Here is a 23,007-nt window from a genome sequence, read left to right as displayed (position 1 = left end):
AAATAGTAGTAAAGAGTGGTAGTAGGGCTGAGTCTACAAGGATTGGATGTTATAATCAACTTCCATATTTAACTTGTGATCATAATTTTTGTCGTATTGAAAGTAGTGGCAAAAGTCATGCCCACGACTCCAAACGGGCCAGCTGAAAAATAAACAAATAAATCAGGGAGTTTTGAAATGTTTAGAAACTAAATAATTGAAATAGCATAAATAAAAAATTAAATAAATTAGAAATTAAATTAGAAATTAAACTCGGATTTGGTAATCAAAGATAAATAAGCCTTAGCCCTAGACTCGGTGGACTCCGGATTTTTTAATCGATCATTGAAAATTAATTTTCTCCTCCAAATAATAAGCTGGTTATAGCAGTTAAGAACATCCTAACCACCAATTCTTCCTATTGTAGCTAGTCCCGGTACGACCTGCAAACCAACCCTTACCGATTATCTAATCGAATACACGTGTTCCCGATTCAAGATTCCAGCGGCCTTGCGCTCTGAAGAACCCAACTCGAATTAACGGCCTCAACCGCGTGGATCGTTTAAACCCGATCACTTCTTCCTTGACTTGTTCTCGAAGATTCGAATACAGCACGGCCGACTCGTTTCTCCAATTGTCAGCAAACATGACTCCAACCCAACGTGCACTTTTTGACTTGAAATCGAGTTAACTTTAAGGGATGAGTTGTCAATCCCGATAGTTAGGAAAAATGTGAATACCGATTAGAAAGATTTTTAGTACGGATACGTATCTCACGATTCCCAACCAGAAAGAACACCGACCTAAAGCTAAGATGGAATTTAGTGAAGCATGGATTTAATCATGTTTTGGTTGGCTATGATTGGATTTGAATGAAAGATGGTGGAAATTGGGAAAGGAAAGGACTTGGAGGACAATTAGACAAATTTTGAAAGAACAAAGAATTGGAAATGAAGTAATTAACAGAATGTTACGCACCAAATTTGAGAAAAGAAAACAATTCTATTCAATTCCAAATTGAAATCAAAATGTGAAATTAAATGTGTCTTTTCTAAGTACATTAAAGCCATAGTATTTATTAATTTTGGCTTTAACTACTTCAACATATAATTAAAATTAAATAAAAAATAAAATAAGATTTTTTCTGTTTTTGGCTTTTACAAAGTTAAAAAAATTTGATGAGCCATTGGCTTTCTCCACATTTTTGATTCAGCCTCATTTCATTAATTGTGTTTTAATTTGGTCCTTTTCTGCTCGTTTTTTTCTCTTAGCGTTCCAATTGCATCCCTGATAAGATTAAAACATAAAAACACTAATTTAACAAGGATCAATTCAGAAATAAACTGAATTAAAGACAAAATGTCATACAAATTAACATGTTATCATAAAATAGTGGAGTAATAAAAAATAGATAGATGATATATTCACTCCTAAGTCTTTCCTCAATCCATAAATAAGAGGATAACGTGTGTTAGCGTACTCGAACTTACATTCTCTTGTATTAATAATAATGTTTATATCCATCAAGCTAAAACTTTATCAACTCCACTCCCGAGTTTATAGTATATTAGAGACTTAAATATGGTAACAGATAATAGATAATTATTTTCCAACCTACCAAATTAAACATTTCGAGAGATTTCTTGCAAAATCATCGAGGGTATATCCGTCAACTCAACAATGTGGTCCCATTTGTTTAAATGGTTATGGCTAGCAGTTAACAATACAAATCTCCACCTACGGTATCCTCCGCCATTCTCTGAACTTCATTTTTCCTTCAAAAAAAAAAAAACAAAAAAAACTTCGATTTTATCTCTTTTAATGAAAAAAATGGCTGAAAATCTTATGCATGCTTTACAATATAACAGCTACGGCGGAGGCGCTGCTGGTTTGAAGGTAAATATCTACTTTCTTATGATGATTTATTTTGCTTTCCGTAGTGTTTTGTCGCATATATAATTTTGTTTAGTTGAGATATTAATTCGTTTTTTAAGTGAAGATTTCAATTAAGGTTGTTAATATAGTGTTTATATTGATCTAAGTTTGCTCTTTGGATTCAAAATACTATCAGTTAAATTTGTGATTGAAAAGCATGAAGATGATTTCAGTGAGTGCCGTGAGTTACTATGGAAGTGGAATTTTCTGGAACGGGAATGAACTAGGGATTTGCTATTCGGAATTAAAATTTCAAAAAAAGGATCTGAGATTGAGAGGATGGCTTGATAGTTAAATGTTGAGCCATTTTATCGTCGGATTCAAAATTTTATTTGTTAAGTTTGTGATTGAAAGCATATAGATAATTTGAATGAGTGCTGCGAGGCAGTAGGATAGTGGAATTTTCTGGAATGGGAGTAAATTAAGGATTTGCTCATTTGAAGAGATCTGAGACTGAGGCTGATACTTGACAGTGAAGTTGAGTGTTTAAATTTTTTATATGGACTTGCTTGATATAAACTTGAAAAACTAATAGCCAGCGACTTCATGTCATAACAGCTTTGAATTTTTTTGTGCTTGTTACAGCATGTTGAAGTTCCGATCCCCACTCCAAATAAAGGTGAAATTTTGCTTAAACTGGAGGCAACTAGTCTAAACCCGGTTGACTGGAAAATACAGAAAGGGATGCTGCGCCCATTTTTACCTAGAAAATTCCCCTACATACCTGGTAGTTTATTTGTCATCCTTTCACGACTGTTTTGGTCTTGAAATATTATCGAGACTCTTTTTTTTTACTTGGTTAGTGGTATTTGTGTTTAATTTACACTATCTGTTAAGTATCTCAAGTTACATCAGTCTTCAATATCTGGGTTTGTTGTAGTACCATGTCAAATTCCCAAGCAGTATTCAACTTGGAATCTAATTTGCTTCGATTTACATTGTGAAGTTTGCTTTAGTAGTAACAATTGATGGAAGAAATGTGCATTTGTTAACTCAAGTTTTTATTAAAGGACAGAATTTGTCTATTTGTTAAGGCATATCTTTTTCTATAATTAACCAACATAATAATAGGCTGGTTGGTAGGTCTCTTAGTTTAAGCAGTTATGGTTATTTGATGTTAATTTTTGGCATCCTATTGTCATGGAAGATTTGATATCTCAAACGAAAGTTGCCTATATACCATTTGCAAATTATATTAAAGAACCCATCATCAGTAAGCTTTGTAGTTTTCTCTCTGTCTATATTTGGATTGCCGCATTTTAAGCATTGGTCAAAGATATTTTTTTCATGTGCAGCTACTGATGTAGCGGGAGAAGTCGTAAAAGTTGGACCGGGAGTCACAAATTACAAAGCTGGGGATAAAGTTGTGTCTATGCTCCATCATTTTGTAAGTTCTCATTCTCATTCTTAATCCTTCCCCCCACCCCCCACCCCCCACCTGAAAAAATAATCAGCATAAAAGCTCTGGCCCTTAGGCTCTCAACTGGCATGTCATTAATCATTCTGAGAACAATCAGAAAGGAGATTTCTTCATGAAGAGTGGAAGAATCACCAGCATTTTACTAGCTTAATAGATCACAATTTGAAAAATTGTTAATGATATTTGTGTTTTTGGTACTAGCTCAAGCAATTAATTGGGCACCGAGCTTGGTAGGACTTTAGGCAACAATTCTTGAGGTAAAATATGGATCTTCTTATGGCCAAAAAATCAACTTCAGAATCCAACAATGACAGAACAACGTAAATTGTAGCCCCATAAAAAGGATTTTTATGGACTGGTTCTACACTTTTTGTTCTAAATAAACCATGTTGATCTTCCAATGAGTGATCTTGATTAGCTCTAGTTATGAGAACTGGTTAGCATTGGCCTGCTTGCCTGATTAGATTAATCAAAGTAAATTAAAGCTGTCATCCCCAGAATTTGAAATCCTGAAAGCTTTTGGCTTTCTTTATTTTGCTTGTATTGATAGTGATGCTAGAGAAATATAGTATATTCAATGTTTCACTGGCCTTATTACAACTATAGGATTATCCTGAGACCCCAGATCTTATTACTGCTACTTTTCATATCGAGTCGTATCGTGTTTAGAATGCAAAAACTATCTATGTGGATATCATTTCTGAGGTAGTGATTTTAGTCTCATCATGTGGCCATTTGGCTGAGAGAAACCTAGATATCATTACTGCAGGCCAGTGGTTCAGTGAATTCATCTTCTATTCGTATTATCAATGAATCAGTTATGTCGATTGCTATGCTATCTTCTATTATGAATTATTTGCAATGATAGACTGGAGGTGGACTAGCTGAATATGCTGTGGCTAAGGAGAATCTGACTGTTGCAAGGCCACCAGAAGTATCAGCTGCTGAAGGTGCAGGTTTGCCTGTTGCTGGTCTTACAGCTCACCAGGCACTCACACAGTCGGCTGGGGTCAAGCTTGATGGAAGTGGCCAGCAAGTAAACCTCTTGATTACTGCTGCTTCAGGTGGTGTAGGTCAATATGCAGTTCAACTAGCAAAGCTTGGAAACACCCATGTGACAGCCACTTGTGGGGCTCGCAATCTGGATTTCGTCAAAAGCCTCGGAGCAGATGAGGTTCTTGACTACAAAACTCCCGACGGTGCAGCTCTAAAAAGCCCTTCGGGTCGCAAATATGATGCAGTGATCCACTGTGCAATGGGCATTCCTTGGTCTACCTTTGAACCTAATCTAAGTTCAAACGGGAAGGTAATCGATATAACCCCAGGTCCTAGTGCTCTGCTAACTTTTGCTATGAAAAAGCTTACCTTCTCAAAGAAGAACCTGGTACCACTGCTATTGTCACCTAAGAAGGAGAACCTCGAATATCTAATTAACTTAGTGAAAGAGAAGAAGCTTAAGACGGTAATTGATTCAAAGCATCCCTTAAGTAAGGCTGAAGAAGCATGGGCTAAGAGCATTGATGGCCATGCCACTGGTAAGATCATTGTGGAGCCTTAATCTATGAAATATTACTTTATACTTAATACAGTGATGCTTGAAGGACATATTGCTTGTTTGTATAATTAGGATTTTTGCACTTTGAAATTTATGTTTATGGAATGTTTGGTTAATATATTGCAAAATTTTCTTAACGTGTTGTAAGCTTCGAATTCACAAATTTAGCTCTGCTTTTATATGGCTCCTGCTTCTCCTTGCTTTTCTTGGTTTATAATTTGATCAATGAAATGTTGTTGGAAGTTGGACTATCTTGTGTTTTTTTTTTCCCAGTTAATGGTTATTTTTCCTTGTAATATCGTTTTTAAAGTTCAAATTTGCAATATTTCTTTGATAGTGTAATATCTCTTATCATTACATTTAATACTTGTTGGTATTTGTATACTTTTTTATTGGGTTAATATTTCAATTTTTTTTAAAAATCAAAATTTTGCTTTTAAGTTTAATTTTGTCAATTTTATTTAGTTCTAAAATATTTAAAAATGATTAAAATATTTTTTTATTGTAACACATTAATTTTGATTTTTATGGTTGTCAATTAAATTGACCTTGGGACATTAGTTCAAATTATATCCTTAATTCATTTGTAGAGTTTTTAAAAATAATATCTGGAATAATTATTTTTAAGTACATATTGGACATCTGTTACCTTCTCATCAGTTTGTACTGATGATTAAGAATCATGCAATCTATAGTTGATGTACGCGATTCAATCAAAATTTATCATCATAGTTCATCCGTTGACTAATCATTTCAACTGATTTTTTAGCCTTGTATGCTTAAGGCATGAGTTTAATTTATAAAATTTTTGAATTGATTTGTTTTAGTTATTATATTTTCTAAATTTTAAAATTTCAGCACAATTGAGATGATAATAATTAAATTTATTTCGATTAAATTTTATTTTAATTTTATATTATGTATAAAGTTATAAATTTTACCTATATTCACTTATTCAAGAAATTTTAGTTTTTCAAAATTTGAAATTTTAGTTTCGACGTAAATGATAATCACTAAATTTATTAAATGATTTTTGTGGGTGATATGTTAAAATAGCAAGTTAACATGACATAATATATTTTCCGCATAAAATTTTAAAAATAATATAACGTAATTTAACAGTTGTTGTTTAGTTAAGATTTTAAAAATAGATACTCAAAATCAAACAAGTTAAAGTAAAAACTAGACACACAACTTATATATATAGTACAATAATAAATAGTATAAATAAATTTAAACTATAAAAATTATTAGATTTCGTCATAAGGGTGAAAATGTATGTAATAAATATAATAACAAAAATAGTTTTGGATGAAGTGATAAAAGTTAAAAGACTAAAAGTCATAATGTTCTGAGTTTAAATCTCATTATTATCCCTATCTATTTTTAAAATTTTATATGTAAAAGGATAAAACTACCTTTAAAATTATATTTAGTATAGATTAAAATGAGAAGTTTTTATATGAAATATTGACAGATGTAGCGTAAGCAGGTTGAGCTTTGGGCAATTTGCGATGCACTCCTTTTGACGTGGGTGTTTATATGAAATAATTTTATAATTGATTCCAGTTTTTTTATTTAAAGAAAATGAGAAATTTTTAATAAATTCATTATTGAGTTGGTGACTCGATTGCGATTGATATTAATATAATAAAATACTTAAATATTGTAATAAACGGTAATAGATAATAGATAAATATTTTCCAAATATGAAATAAATAATACAACTTTAGCAGCTACCAAATTCAACATTTCAATAGATTTCTTGCAAAATCATCCAGGGTATATCCGTCAAATTAACAATGTGGTCTCCATTTGTTTTTATACGCCATTCTTTGAACTTCATTTTTTCTTATAGAAAAAAGCTTCGGTTTGATCTCTTTTAGTGAAAGAAATGGCTGAAACTCTTATGCATGCTTTACAATATGACAGCTATGGCGGAGGCGCTGCTGCTTTGAAGGTAAAAATCTACTTCATTATGATGATCTATTTTGCTTGCTTTTACTTTTTTCTTACTGTTTTATCATATAAGTTTAGTTCCTTTTTTTAGTGGAGACTTCAATTAAGGTTGTTAATCTAGTGTTTACATTGATCTAAGTTTGCTCTTCGGATTCAAAATTCGATTCGTTTAACTTATGATTGAAGAAAGCATGAATATGATTTCAATGAGTGCCGTGAGTTACTAAGGAATTGGAATTTTCTGGAACGGAAATGAACTATAGGGAATTTGCTATTCGGAATTAAAATTTCACGACAAGGATATGAGATTGTGAGGTTGACTTGATGGAGAAGTTAAGTGTTGACCGATTTTATTGTCGGATTCAAAATTTTATTTGTTAAATTTGTGATTGAAAGCATATAGATAATTTGAATGAGTACTCCGATGCACTAGGATTCTGGAATTTTCTGGAATTGAAGTAAATTAAGTATTTGCTCTTTGGAATTAAAAATTCCAAAAAAGATCTGTGACTTATGGGCTAAGACTTGATAGTGAAGTTAAGTGTTAACTGATTTTATCGTCGGATTCAAAATTCTATTAGTTAAAAAATTGTGATTGAAAGCACATTCTGGAACGGAAGTAAATAAGAATTTGCTCTTGGAAGAGATCTGAGACCGAGAGGTTGATAGGTTGATACTCTTTTTTTTTTTTTTTTTAAATTTAATCGGCATGCTTTATTAATACCACAAAACAAGACAAAATTGGTTGTTTGGAAAACTCCACCCACAGCAACACTAAACCACCAAAAACAAACAATTAAAACAAAAAAAAATTTTTATATGGACCTGCTTGATATAAACTTGAAAAGAAATTTTACCAGTGACTTGATGTCATAACAGCTTTGAATTTTTTGTGCTTGTTACAGCATGTTGAAGTTCCAATACCCACTCCAAATAAAGATGAAATGTTGCTTAAACTGGACGCAATTAGTCTAAACCCAGTTGACTGGAAAATACAGGAAGGGGTGCTTCGCCCATTTTTACCTAGAAAATTCCCCTGCATACCTGGTAGTTTATATATTTTGTTCTTTTCACCTTTTCTGTCTTGAAATTTTCTTGAGACTTTCTTTTTGTCAATGATGTTTGAACCGGATCAGACTGGCCAGTTAGACCAGGAATTAGCCTAGGTATCGGTCCGGAGAATGACTTTGAACAGATACGGACCAGTTGAACCTACGGTTGGATTGGAAACTAGTCATCGGTTTAGAGAATGGCTTTGAACTGGTTTAGATCGGGAACCAGTACTGACCGGTTCAACAGATTAAAAAACTAGTTGAACCGAGTTTTTTGAGTTTTTTTAATTGAACCAATCGAATTGATCGCACCAGCGAACGAGTGGCCTGGTTTCTAAAACACTATTGTTAAGTATATCTCATGTTACGTGAGTCTTCACAATCTGTTTTTGTTGTATTACTATGTTGAATTCCCTAGCAGGGCTTTCTAAAAATTTTACTTAGTATCTGCCGGATTATTGAACTTGTAATCTAATTTGCGTCGATTTACATTGTGGAGTTTGCTTTAGAGGTAACTATTGATGGGAAAAAAATGTGTCTATTTGACTCAAGTTATCATTAAAGGACAGAATTTGTCTATCTGTTAAGGCATATCCTTTTTCTATAATTAACCAACATAATAATAAGCTGGTTGGCAGGTCTCGTAGTTTAAGCAGTTGTGGTTATTGATGGTAATTTTTGTCACCCTCTTGTCATGGAAGATTTGATATCTCAAATATTTTTTTTTTGCAGCTAGTGATGTAGCAGGAGAAGTCGTAAAGGTTGGACCAGGAGTTACAAATTTCAAAGCTGGGGATAAAGTTGTAGCTGCGCTTCATCATTTTGTAAGTTCTCGTTCTCATTCTTAATCCCCCCCTCCCCAAGTCAGCATAAAAAGTCTGGCCTGGAGGCTTAGTTTTCAGAATCAGATAGGTGGTTGAACTGATGATACCACCATTTTGATTAAATAATTAATTAAAAAATATATAAAATAAAAAATCTGATTTAAGCGGTCCAACCAGTCCGTATTGATTCCTGAGTTAAAAGGTTCAAAGCCTTCTTCCGGATAGGTACTCTAGCTGGATCTTGGCCCAACGGTCGGATCGGCTGGTCTAATCTGGTTCAAACAATCTTGCCGGCATGTCATTAATCATTCTGAGAACAATCAGAAAGGAGATTTCTTCTTGAAGAGTGGAAGAATCACCGGTATTTTACTAGCTTAACGGATCACAATTTGAAAAACAGTCAATGATATTTGTATTTTTGGTATTAGCTCGAGTAATTAATTGGGCGTTGAGCTTGGTAGGACTTTAGGCAACAATTCTTGAGGTAAAATATGGATCTCCTCATGGCCAAAAGATCAACTTTTGAATCCAGCAATGATGGAATGCGCGTAAATTGTAGCCCCATAAAAAGAAATTCCAAGGACTAGTGCTACATTTTTTGTTCTAATAAACCATGTTGGTCTTCCAATGAGTGATCTTGATTAGCTTAGTCATGAGAACCGCTTAGCATTGACCTGCTTGCCTGTTTGGATTAATCGGTATCGTGTTTAGAATGCAACCATCCTTTGTCTATGTGACTATCATTACTCTCATTATCTCGCCATTTGGCTGAGAGAAACCTAGATAACCTTACTGCAGTCCAGTGGTTCAGTGAATTTATCTTCTATTCATATTATCAGCGAATCAGTATCAGTTATTTCGATTGCTATGACTATCTTCTATAATGAATTATATTTACAATGATAGACCGGAGGTGGACTAGCTGAATATGCTGTGGCTAAGGAGAATCTGACAGTTGCAAGGTCACCAGAAGTATCAGCTGCCGAAGGTGCAGGTTTGCCTGTTGCTGGTCTCACAGCTCACCAGGCACTCACCCAGGCAGCTGGGGTCAAGCTTGACGGAAGTGGCCAGCAAGTAAACCTCTTGATTACTGCTGCTTCAGGTGGTGTAGGTCATTACGCAGTTCAACTAGCCAAGCTTGGAAACACACATGTAACAGCCACTTGTGGGGCTCGTAATCTGGATTTTGTCAAAAGCCTTGGAGCAGACGAGGTTCTTGACTACAAGACTCCCGACGGGGCGGCTCTAAAAAGCCCTTCGGGTCGCAAATATGATGCAGTGATCCACTGTGCAGCGGGCATTCCTTGGTCTACCTTTGAACCTAATCTAAGTTCAAATGGGAAGGTAATCGATATAACCCCTGGTCCTAGTGCTTTCCTAACTTTTGCTATGAAAAAGCTTACTTTCTCAAAGAAGAAGCTGGAACCACTCTTTGTATCACTTAAGAAGGAGAACCTCAATTATCTCGTTAACTTGGTGAAAGACGGGAAGCTTAAGACGGTAATCGATTCAAAGTATCCCTTAAGTAAGGCTGAAGAAGCATGGGCTAAGAGCATTGATGGTCATGCCACTGGTAAGATCATTGTGGAGCCTTAGTCTATAAAATATTACTTTATTGTACTAACTGCAGTTATAAGCAATTAAAACAATAAACAGTGATGCTTGGAGGTCATGTTGCTTGCATGGATAATTAGGATTTGTGGACTTTGAAAATTATGTTAATGAAATGTATCATGTGTTGTAAGCTCTGTATTCACAGATTAACTCTTCTTTTGTGTGGTTCCTACATTTCCTTGCTTTTTTGGTTTGACAATTTCAACAATGAAATGTGATTATGTTGGACTTGTATGCTTTTTCTTATTAGTTCATATTTGAGGTTTGAATTGTATGTACTTTTACTATGTTCATATTTCAATTTTTTAATTAAAGTTTTGCTTATAAATTTGTTTTATGTAAAAGTATTTAATAGTTGAATGAGCAAAATCTTTTTGGAAAGTATGTGTTAATTATATGAGTAAGTGAATATTTTAATATTTATAGGGTTAAATATTAAATTTATACATAAATATTGATTAAATTTTTATTTGGTGTTATTATATAAATGAAACTTAAATAAATTGCAGTTCATATGTATATATAAAACTTTGATTTTATTTCAATTGTACATGTTTAAAAGAAATAAATATATATATATATATATTCATATTGAATTAATATAATTGCGTGTGTGTAGTATAATGTAAAGTTGTGTTAACTTGATAATGTTGTTATAAAATCAATATTTATATATGATATTGCACATTAAATTAAAATTGATAGAATTATTATTATATTGAAATTTATATGAACAGAAAATTTTTAAATATATAGAATTAGTGTAATAGGCCAATTTAGCCTGGGCCTAAACAGAAGCCAAACAAAAAATAAAAATAGAAGATATTAGAATCCATTACAACAGTCCATTTACAAGAAACATCAGGCCAAAATTTACAGTTTTAAACGGCTCAAAATAAAGAAACCCCCAGTGACCCAATAACCTAAACATTTTCTCAGAAACCTTATGTCCCCTTGGCGCCGCTCCTTATGCTGCGCCAGCGCGCTCGCCACCCGAGACCTGACGTGCCCCTGCCCCCATTGCACCAAAATGGCAAGGGTGCGTTTCCCATTGCCACCGTTGACTCCAGGGACACCTACAAAAAGAAAGCAAGGATAGAAGGCAACACACAAGAAACAATAGCCAAGCAAAGACAAAAAAAAAAGGAAATATTGTAATTCTAATCGGCTATAAAAGCCATCAATAGCATGTAAACAAAGATATGGACGAAGTAATAAAAAAAATACAAACATTTGAAAGGTGATTCTTTTTTTTTTTTTATCTTTTTTAATATAAAAGCATAAAACAGAAAAAAAAAAAAGGGAAAGTTTACTTGACGATTCGAGTTCTGCCACCGCGAGTGGCAGAAGTAGTCATCTCCGATGAAAGATGACCCTTTTTCTGAGGAAAAAGCCTTCGAAACGCAAAATAACCCGAAAGATTTTTGGTCTTTTTTGGTATTTTGGGTTTTTTTTTTGAGATTTTGACCTCATATCGAGGTTGAGGAAAACAAATTGGCCAAAATAGGCCTTTCTCGAAAAATCCGACCCCCGGGGACGGTGGTCGCCGTTGCTGACGACCGGTGGCTCCTATGGTCGGAATCTGGATTGTGTCCAGAGAGAAAAAAAAAAGGTTTTGACAATTAGGATATAAAAAATTATAAAATATGAAATTGTGAGATAATAAAATGTATTAAAAATGGATAGAATTATTATATTAAAATTTGTATGAATAAATTATTTTTAAAAATATAATTAGGGAATAAAAATTATAAAATATGAAATTGTGAGATAATAAAATGTATTAAAAATGGTTGAAAATCAGTAATTATTGGCAAGGAGAAAAGTAGAGGTTTGAAATGGGACAAGCCGGCAAGTTTGAAACAACGAGTAGAAGAAGAAATCAATTGTAGCACATTCAAGAAGTTATGACGGTAAAAAAATAATTTACAATACATTAACTTATTTATATAATATAAATTATTTACAGAGAAATTATCATATAAATATACAAACTTTAAAAATATATTTAATTTGATTATAGAACAATATATGAAATAATACACTATGAACTAGTCCAATGACAGGGTGAAGCCACCAAAATTTGTAGGGGTAGAAATTAAATTTTAATTTTATCATTTTAAGAGATTAATTTGATAATTTTTATCATTTTAAGGATTAAAATATAATTTTATTTTTACTAATTTAAATTTTAAAATTTTTAAAAAGCCTAAATGAACAATTTTTTATTTTAGGGGGTTGACCCCTGTCAGCCCTTTAGATCTACCACTGTACAATAACACACTTGGGTGAAAAATAAAATAAAATAAAACGATATTTTCTTAAAATAATAATTTTTTGATGTTAGCGAATTATATTTAAAATTTTGTTTAAGATGTGATTAGTTGGAAAGTGGAAAAACCTTTTTAACCTTTTTTTTGTGAATTTATAAAAAATAATTTAAATTATTAAATTACATGTCTATCTTTATCAAACCCATTAATTGTAGTATATTAACTTGATTTTTATCATTTTCTTGTCCTTCGATTAATTCATCCTCAAGTATCAATAATAACAGTTTAACTTAATATTTTTTTTATCAATTTCCAATTAAATTGATTTTTAATTAATTTTGTACACTAATTTTTAATTTAAAATAACAGTAATTCATTTAAGGGATTAGATACATAAAAAGTATAGAAATGTAACCAAAGGTTTTCTGCGAATTTGTTGGAAGAGGGGTATACCCGTTAATTTAGCTAAATGCAGGCCTCATTTCACTATAAAAACTACCCCTCAAAGCCCAATTATCTAATTGCAAAAAATACATAATTTAATCACACTTTCTGGTCCTTTCCGCTCTCTCTTTTATCTTCTCAATTCTCAGTTACCACCTTCATTCATTTTCTACTCACAACTGAAAATGGCTAAGAATACTATGATGCGTGCTGTTCAGTACAACACCTATGGCGGAGGTGCCGCTGCTTTGAAAGTAATCTTCTTCATCCTTTTATTTGCTTGCTTCTTCTTCTTTTTTTTCTTGGTCTTTTTGTTAGCATTTTTTCTTATAACTTTCCGAGATCAAAAGTTAAAACGAAGTAAAAATGGTCTAATTCTGAATCTCATACCTCTATTTTATCAGAATTGAATTTCATTTATCAAAATTCGACATTATGGAAACTGCAAAATAATTCAGTTTCAACTACTGATTTTTGCTTCTTCTTTTTTCATTTTTGCCTAACTGTTGATCTTTAATGTCAGTTTTATATATGGTGATGTTTGACAATATGAAGATGAACTTATTGGGCTAACATCTCAGCTTCTTTTTATAGAAGAATATAAATAAATTAAAATAGAGGATTAATTTCCGAGTTTTTATAAGGTAGCAGGATAAATTCATAATTAGATTCGAATATATATATCACGATTAGAAATGGAGATTTGAATCCCGGTTGTTTATCTACTGTGATTATATTATTGACCAAGGGAGACTAAGGGTGAGTTTGGATGGGCGGTGCGTTTACCTGCGATTAGTGTAAAAACAGCGGTGGCGGTGAGATTAGATATTGTAGCGATACTGTAGCGTGAGACAAAAAGTAAGTTAAACGCACCGCACCCAATTGCCCATCCAAACCCACCCTAAGAATGGATAATTAAAGAAAGGTATTAAATTTACGAAGGAATATAAATGTTCATATTGTTTATGCTTTTGGTGTCGATTTATGTAGGTATTATAGCAGAACAAAAAGCTGCTAAATCTGAAGCTTAGCTGTCATGTTTAGTAGTGTTTAAAAAAGTATTTATGGCTTCAAAAGTACTTTTGAAAACAAAATATGCTAAACAAGTTACTTTAGGTTGAAATTTTTTATTTTTTTAAAATGTTTTTGAAATTTTTAGTTTTTCCTCTCCAAAAGCACTTTTGGCGCTTAATTACTTTTTCACTCCTCTTATACCATAGTATTTCATTTTTCTTTTATTGATGAGTAATTACAAATATGTTAAAATTATTAATTAAAAATAAAAAATATTTTTAAAATACTAATTACAAATATTTAATGGTTATATTTAAATATTTAAAATATAGTTTATATATTCTAATTAAATTTTATAAATAATTAATATTTATTGCTTAACAATATTTAAAATTTATATTTCATATATTAAAATATTAACAACAAGTTATAATAATTTTTTATTTTTACTAAAATATAATAATATTAACTAATTTAAATATTATTTAAATGCATATTTATTACTTGATAATAACATATCTAAAAGAGACATTTTAGATTTCAAAACACTTTTTGACAGCAATGCTAAACACTCAAATTTTAAATTAATTTTTTTAAAAACACTTCTCAAAAGTACTTTCCACATCACTTTTCAAAAGTATTGCTAAACTAGTCTTTAACAATAACATCCGACGACTTCAGATTTTGAAACTTAATATGTACAATCCTTCTCCTACGTAAAAAGATAAAAAAGAGTAGGCATTGGAAGCTTAGTTTGAGTCAAAGCTCTGAAATTCCAATTTGTATTGTGGAAGGCCGAGAGGTCTATCCACTCATTTGCAGTGAAACGACTTAATGATATGAAGGTGCATATTACTCCTGCATGTGACAGTGCGTGCGGGCGTGTTGTTCAAAACTCCAAAAGGGATATGGAACTGAGAGGGTTCATGGTACAGTTATAACATATATCTGCAAATGTATTTTCTGCAGCATGTTGAACTTCAAGTTCCTTCTCCAAAACAAGATGAAGTTTTACTAAAAATGGAGGCAACTAGTATAAATCCATTTGACTTGAGAATACAGAAAGGGATAGTGTGGCCATTTTTGCCTCGCAAATTCCCCCACATACCTGGTACCTACCATTTATCTCTCCATCTGCAAACATTGCACTTCTCTTCAATGCCAAATATTTCAAATGCCTATTTTCGATCGTCGGCTAAAGAATTTTTTGTTGGAGCAGGTATTGATGCAGCAGGAGAAGTCTTCGAGGTCGGATCAGGAGTCAAGAATTTCAAAGCTGGCGATAAAGTTGTGGCCGTGCTTTTCGTAAGTCGCCATTCTTATTCTTCCGGTCTATGTTATTCTGATTTGAGTGCGAGTATTTGTTACATGTTCGACAATATGTATCAGACAAGAGTATCAGATACGAATACGAGCTGCAGGGTAGCATGGTAATTCAATTTGGATAAATAGTTTATGGCATTTGTGGTTTTAGTGCAACCCCAATAGTTCTTGAAGAAAAATCTAACTTTTTAAAGCTTTTTCATATATTTGGAAGTCCCAAAGAGTGTCGTGTCCCGTTACCATGTTCGAGTGTGTGTTCCACTTAAACTATTTGTTGGTTATTATTGGAACAACCCCAAGGCCCCAAACTTTTGTGCCGTATCTCTTTCGGTATTGAGTCGTATCATGTTTATAATGCAATCACCTTATTTACATGACTATCATTTCCGAGTAAGTGATCCTCAGACTTTGTTCGTTTAATAAAGGAGCTTTGTTTCATCTGCAATTTAGCATCGTTTTAAGTCATTGGCTATGGCAAATTATTACGAATATATATTGCAATGACAGAACATATGTGGAGGTGGACTGGCTGAATTTGCTGTGGCGAAGGAGAATTTGACAGTTTCAAGGCCCCCAGAGGTAACGGCTTTTCAAGGAGCAGCTTTACCAATCGCTGGCCTCGCAGCTCACGAGTGTCTCCTCCGTACTCCCGGGTTCAACTACGAAAAAACCGGCCAGCAACTAAACCTCCTGATTACTGCCGCATCGGGCGGCGTAGGTCAATACGCAGTTCAACTCGCAAAGCTTGGAAACGCACACGTGACAGCCACTTGTGGCGCACGTAATCTTGATTTAGTCAAGAGCCTCGGAGCAGACGAGGTTCTCGACTACAAGACCCCTGACGGGGCAGCTCTCAAAAGCCCTTCCGGCCGCAAATACGACGCTGTAATCCACTGCGCAACCGGCTTTCCTTGGTCCACTTTCAAGCCCAATTTGAGCACAAACGGCAAAGTATTCGACATTACTCCTACTCCTAGTGTTTTCATGACTTACGCTTTACAAAAGCTTACCTTTTCAAAGAAACAATTAGTTCCATTGCTTATGACACCTAAGAAAGAGAAACTCGATTTTCTTCTTAATTTCGTGAAAGAAGGGAAGATTAAAGCCGTAATCGATTCGATACATCCCTTAAGTAAGGCCGAAGAAGCATGGGCTAAAAGCATTGATGGCCATGCCACTGGTAAGATCATTGTGGAACCTTAAGTTTATGAGATCTCATTTGATTATTTAATACTGGTGGTTTCAATGCAATAAAAATGATGAAATTTGAGTTTCATCATGTTGTAGATGATAGCTATCTATAATTAGGATTTGTAAATTTTGTTTTAATGCAATAATTTTGATTTCTCTCTCTTAATTTACATAATGTATACTTAACTCTCTAACTGAGCTAGCTAGGAGAAGGGATTGTATGAAACTGTGATTTCATGTCATTCTTATTCCTTTCCAATAGGAGAATGACAAATCGGATTTTTCTTCTTAATTTTTAGCATTTTTAGTTGGATTTGAATTTTTTTCAGGACGAAAAAGTTGAATATCAAGAGCAAAAATTTGATTTATCATTCTCCTATTGGAAACAGATAGGTATGACGTGGAATCATAGTTTCATACAATCCTTTCTCTTGAGCTAGTACCATAAGTTGATGGAATATCAATTCAGCTGGAAAAAGACAAAAAAGGCACTCTCACTTTTCAAAGTAAATTATATTATTTTGAAAATGTTTTTATAGCAAAATATACACAATATGATTTGGAAGTTATACCTCATTAGTTTTTATATCCATATTTTACCATTCAACCAAAACCTCATTTGTTATTTATATTAACTTTTATAAATATATTGGTTACATAAATTTATTTTTACTTATATCATGGATGTATCTTAATATAGTTTTCTATTATATGTAGGCTTAATAGGTGAAGAGAATTAATTTATAATATTAACTTTTAATTTATTACGTTTATCAAATAATTCAAATCTATTTAAAGTAAATAAATTAATCACTTGAAGTTGTGGCACTTGATTTTAGACTTAATTGAGTTGATAATATGAGCTAAAATCTTACAATCTTTTACTTGAAAAGAGATAGTTCACTCTTTCATCTATTAAGTAATTTTTTAATAATTTTAAAGTTTTACGAGTTAATTTATTATAAACTTTTTCACGTTTCGTAAATTAAATATTTCTTTCAATATTTGCAAAATGCTTAATTTCTTAAAATATTATTCACATTTTAAGTAATGTACTTTAATGATTTACGAATTAATTTCTTAAATATCATTTCAAGTTTTAAGTACGTTTTCATGTATCAAGTATTTTTTTTCATGAGTTCTAAATTATTTAATTAATTTTTCAATGTTTTACGAATTGATGACTTTCATAAAAAACCATTTCAAGTTTTAAGGTGCCTTTCATGTTGTTTCATCAATTTTCGATTTCAAGAAAAATAAAATTAACTTAAAAATTATTGAAAATATATATAGAAAATTTGATTTTGAGTACTTGAAATTTTATATAAAAATAAGAGTCTCACTAATTTATTTGGGTAAATGTGATTAGCCACTTATAAAATCGTCTTTTAGAAATTAAAAATAATAATAATTTTGAGTCGCATCAAAATTATATTAAAATTTAAGTTCAAAAATCGAACATTTAAAATTGATACATTATTAAACACGTGTTGTTTTAATTTTAAAATACAAGTTTAATTCATTATTTAAATGTAATATGAAGACACAAGAATTTATTAGCATTTCTTTTAGAGTAAATCACGTTATATTTAAAAACAAAACCCTCTGATACTATCCTACTACACAGGCAGGGATGATGCTAGTGGTGGTACGTTCTCCACATTTTGAAATGAGAAGTTACAGGTTTAGTGTTTTAAAATTTATAAATTTTAATTTAATATATAATAAAATTGTAATAGAATTTTATTCTAATTCTTTAAAATTTATAAAATATAAACTATTAAAATAATAAAATTATATTTTAACTGAATCAGTTGGTTTCTTTACATAAGAAAAGAGAGTAATAACACAAACTTCAAGTTATTATTATTATTGTCTTTTGAAGTGTAATAAATGCAATAAAATAAAATTTACATATGACAACCGTACATAACAAAATTCGAAAAATTATACATAAAATTACGCATAATAAATTTTAAATATAGATACTCATAAACCAATACCTCATTGGAAAGATACTATATTTTAATTAAACAAATGTTTTCCCACTATAAACTTCTTAAATATGTGAAGACGCGCATGTGATTCACTAAATACAAGGGTATAGTGGGAGACATAATTATGATATATCAAAGATTTAATAATTTAGATTATTTAAAAGTTATTTTTAAAATTATTAAATACCCAAATGAAACAGTGGCATTTTAAGTTGTAAAATACTTTTTTTATTTAGTTTTGTTGATAGTGGGTGAATATTGGTTTTTTTAATATATTTAAATAACTTGAATCTTACCAAAAAATAACTGTACTTATATCATAATGGCTGCTACCAATCCCAACTCCAAATCAAGGTGAAGTTTTGGTTAAATTGGAGGCAATTAGTCTAAATCCAATAGAGAAAGGGATATGGTGCCCATTTTCACCAAAATATTTCCCCTACATACCTGCTACTTTATATATATTTTACTCTTTTCATCTTTTTGGTCTTGAAATATTCTCGAGACTCTTTTTCTTCGGTTAACCAAGGTTATTGTTCAAACGACGGAGTTTGTCCATTTGAGGATAATCCCTCTTGTTTATTAACCAACAAAACAATATACTGGTTGAGGTTATCTTTGTTAGTAAATATTGCACCAAATTCATAAATCATAAATATAAGTTAAATAGTTTGATTTTTTACTGTGTATCGCGTATTCTGGAATTTAGCAAGTTTTTCCATCATAAAACGAGAGTATAGATCACAATAGAAAAATACTCAACAATCTCAAAAGAATGAAAAGAACGAGTGCGAGAGGGATGATAGAATTTTTAAGGTGCGTATATTATGAAAACGAACTAGGATATTATAGGACTTCAACCGGCTAAAAATGGCAAAAAGTAGGTGGAGTAAACAGTGGATTTGATTTAACCAAGAATAATTTAAAAATGATTCAATGAATCTAGGCGGATGGAGAGGACGAGTGAGAGGAGAAGTGGAGATGGATAGATTTATATTACGAAAGATTTCTACTAATTAAAAATAACAAAGGTAAGTTGAGTAAAAGGGGAATTTGATTTAGCCAAAATTAGTTTAAAAATACTTAATGATTCAAGGAATTTAGACTTGGCACAACATACAACATGTAGGGAGAAAACTACCAATTTAAAATACATCGACTTTTTGGAACTAAGTTTCATGTATGCAGATTCACCCTCTGTATTAGTCTAATAAAATATAATGACTTATAAATAAGGCTTTTACCATGATATTCGATTCTTTTAAAATTTCACAACGTAATTTTATGGCATACATTAAAGATTGCTATCTCAAAAGAAAAGTTGGCTAGCAATATATACCAGTAATATTAAAAGAATCTAACTTTAAATCATTAGTAAGTAATGCAGTTTTCTTTGTTGATATTGGGATTGCCCCTTTCTAATCATTGGCTAAAGTATAATATGTTCATTTCTTCTTGTGCAGCTACTGATGTAGCCGGAGAAGTCATAAAGGTCGGACCGAGAGTCACAAATTACAAAACCGGGGACAAAGTTGATGCTATGCTTAATCATCCTGTAAGTGTTCACTCTTGTTCTTCTTCCTTTTGCTATGGCTATCTTATGATTATATTTGCAATCATAGACTGGAGGCGGACTAGCTGAATATGCTGTGGCTAAGGACAACTTGATAGTTTTAAGGCCACCGGAAGTATCAGCAGCCGAAGGTGCAAGTTTGCCCGTTGCCGGTCTCGCAGCTCTCCAGTCAGTTACTGAGTCAGCCAGGGTCAAGCTCGACGGAACTGGCCGGCATGTAAACCTCTTGATTACTACTGCTTCAGGTGGTGTAGGTCAATATGCAGTTCAACTAGCAAAGCTTGGAAACACACATGTGACAGCCACTTGTGGTGCTCATAATTTGGATTTAGTCAAGAGCCTCGGAGCAGATGAGGTTCTTGACTACAAAACTCCCGATGGGGTGGCTCGTAAATACGATGTCGTAATCCATTGTGAGATGGACATTCCTGGGTCTACATTTGAGCCTAATTTGAGTACAAACGGGAAGGTAATCGATTCGAAGCATCCGTTAAGGCTGAAGAAGCATGGGCTAAGATCAGTGATGGTCATGCCACTGGTAAGATTATTGTGGAGCCTTCAGTTTTATGAATGTTACTTGATACTTAAAGTTATCACCGGTTAAAACATTGAACAATTATCCTTGGAGTTCATGTTATTGAGAGTCAATCGTGTTTCGATATTGAAATGTATGGATGTTGGTGCGAAATTTTCGTATTGGCTATGATTGTAATGTGAAATATTGGGTGCATTAATCCCACGTTGGAAATAATATTTGGGCGCACATCTAATCACACCTTTTTTTTGGAAAGAAGACCACATAATGTTAATATCTTTTTCTGTAAATCTTTGAGATTTATGAACGGTTAAAATATTTTGTAAATTTTTGTATTTTTCATAAATTTGAAATTTATTTTTGTATTTTTATTTTAGAAATTTAGTTTTTTACAGATATTTCATAAAATTCAGATTTAATTGTTAACCTTATTAAATTTATTTTGTTAAATTTAAGTTAATTATAATGTCGATTTTTAGTTACATTTCTACTAAGAGTATTTTTTATTTTAAAATGTCCCAGCAACAAATTTATCAAAAAATAACGATTTTAACAATTAAAACTAAATTTTAAAATCTAAAAACTAAAAGTATTAAATTCCTAAAAATAAAGTATAAAATAAACTGTGATTAAGTTACAAGTTTGAAACATGATTAGAAGAAGAAATCAATTGTAACACATTCCAAGATTGAGTGATAACAAAATTCAAAAGAAAAAAAATCAGACTCTACAATACAAAGCGATGATAGCCAATTAAAATTTTAAGTGTTATTTGAAAAGAAAATTTTAAGTCCTGTGTAATTTAATTTAAAATTTTCAATTAAAATATGATATAATTTGTTATGTTAATCATTATATTATTAATAATTTAATCATCAAAATATAAGAAAACGTAATATTTTAAATTTTAGTGTTCAAAGCGTATTATCGCAATTAAATCTTCATTTTACCTTTTTTAATTTAATATTGTAAAATTATATTTATAATTGAATTATTATTGATACTGTTTTTTTTTTTTTTTTACAAATGGAATTAAGAAATGAATATTTCTTTGTTTAGTTTCTAATTTTTTTAGAAATATCAATTAAAGACATATTGCTATGGTTTCTTGAACCAGATCAAACCGATCAATTAGATTGGTTAGATCGAAAATTGATTGGGTACTGATCATTAGATCGATTGTCCTAGGAATTAGTACAGACCAGTTGAATTGGTTAAAAATCGGTTGAATCGAATTTTATTTATTATTTAATTAATCAAATTAGGATAACCGATGACCTGATTTATTCGATTACAGGTCTAGTTTTGAAAACCTTGCACATGATTTTTTATTATTATTATATATAACCACATTTGTCTTCATCTATTTTATAATTTGAGACCAATCTTGTTCAAGCTAAGGGCAACATTTAAAGCCCTCTCCACGGTGATGACTCTAAAATTCAAGCTTAGTTCAAATATTTAAAGTGTAACTTTCCACTCCTTACAACCATTTGTTGGTGTGCATGATAGTTTTTTTATTAATGCACCACATAATTATCTTTTATAATTTATTCGTTAACATAATTTAAATATATATAATTTTTAGTATGTATAATATAAATAGTATATAAATAATTAATATATTTATGATTTTATCCTATATATTTAATATATAGACTAAATATATTTATATTAATTAAGTCATTGGTTTAGGTTGGTGTTATGAGCCAATCAAGCAATAACTCATCTAGAAAAATTATGAAAATGTTTTATCGTAATTAAAATTAAGTGATATTATTTGAGATTATTTTAGTCTTTTATTTTTAAAAAATCAATAAAAATTAAAACGTGTTGAAATTTGAACTCGAGGTATTACATCAATAAAATATTAATTTTATCATTAAACTAAAAATTATTTTAAATATTTACATTTTATTATATTATGCTTATTTTATTACCTCGATTAACTACATATATTGATAATATTATTGATTGAGTCGTGACATTAAATCAAGATTAATAACAACATCATGATAAACAGTTGTAGTGGATTTAGTTCATTTTAACATCATACATTTTAATGCGTTGTTATTAATTAGTTTCAAATTATATGTTTAATTATTTATTGTATCTTATTTTTAAAGTAGCCTCAGATTTTAAATACATAGTTTTCATACGCTTACATGTATGATAAAATTTTTAGTACATATAATAGTAATTTTAAAAGTAACACCATAATAAGCATTTGGTTCAAATTTTACCAATATTTTTTAATTGGACCGGTGGTCAAACTAATCAAGTCATTAGTTCATCCGTTTAAGATTAATAAATTATTAA

General features: G+C 31.3%; 4 protein-coding genes across 5 annotated transcripts; all 4 read left to right on the top strand.

Moving 5' to 3' along the window:
* The first annotated feature begins 1,705 nt into the window (after nt 1-1,705).
* LOC105790674 (chloroplast envelope quinone oxidoreductase homolog) lies at nt 1,706-5,026 on the top strand. Its single transcript, XM_012618397.2, has 4 exons — nt 1,706-1,875; nt 2,500-2,641; nt 3,210-3,301; nt 4,203-5,026. The coding sequence occupies exons 1-4, from the start codon at nt 1,801-1,803 to the stop codon at nt 4,890-4,892; spliced, it is 999 nt and encodes a 332-aa protein (XP_012473851.1). The 5' UTR covers nt 1,706-1,800; the 3' UTR covers nt 4,893-5,026.
* Nucleotides 5,027-6,683: 1,657 nt separating this feature from the next.
* LOC105790689 (chloroplast envelope quinone oxidoreductase homolog) lies at nt 6,684-10,572 on the top strand. Its single transcript, XM_012618417.2, has 4 exons — nt 6,684-6,849; nt 7,754-7,895; nt 8,633-8,724; nt 9,631-10,572. Exons 1-4 carry the CDS (start codon nt 6,784-6,786, stop codon nt 10,318-10,320), a joined length of 990 nt encoding a protein of 329 aa, XP_012473871.1. The 5' UTR covers nt 6,684-6,783; the 3' UTR covers nt 10,321-10,572.
* Nucleotides 10,573-13,136: 2,564 nt separating this feature from the next.
* LOC105790695 (chloroplast envelope quinone oxidoreductase homolog) lies at nt 13,137-16,749 on the top strand. Of its 2 annotated transcripts, none has more exons than XM_012618430.2 (4): nt 13,137-13,309; nt 15,039-15,180; nt 15,289-15,374; nt 15,900-16,749. In XM_012618430.2, exons 1-4 carry the CDS (start codon nt 13,241-13,243, stop codon nt 16,593-16,595), a joined length of 993 nt encoding a protein of 330 aa, XP_012473884.1. In that variant the 5' UTR covers nt 13,137-13,240; the 3' UTR covers nt 16,596-16,749. The 2 variants fall into 2 exon arrangements, with proteins under 2 accessions (XP_012473884.1, XP_012473893.1); XM_012618439.2 differs by having other exon boundaries at nt 13,183-13,309; nt 14,864-15,180.
* A 2,166-nt stretch (nt 16,750-18,915) lies between these two features.
* LOC105790705 (chloroplast envelope quinone oxidoreductase homolog) lies at nt 18,916-20,723 on the top strand (the record flags this gene model as incomplete). The annotated part of the gene is given in 4 exon segments (XM_052633942.1): nt 18,916-19,027; nt 20,041-20,135; nt 20,203-20,638; nt 20,641-20,723. Coding segments are annotated over 4 exon segments (726 nt in total), but the record flags the coding sequence as incomplete, so codon positions are not given.
* Nucleotides 20,724-23,007: the final 2,284 nt, after the last annotated feature.

This window comes from Gossypium raimondii, chromosome 7 (genome assembly GCF_025698545.1).
Source record: "Gossypium raimondii isolate GPD5lz chromosome 7, ASM2569854v1, whole genome shotgun sequence".
In the NCBI taxonomy this organism is placed as follows: domain Eukaryota; kingdom Viridiplantae; phylum Streptophyta; class Magnoliopsida; order Malvales; family Malvaceae; genus Gossypium; species Gossypium raimondii.
Note: the sequence above shows the minus strand (reverse complement) of the source record. Positions and strands in the feature narration are given on the sequence as shown.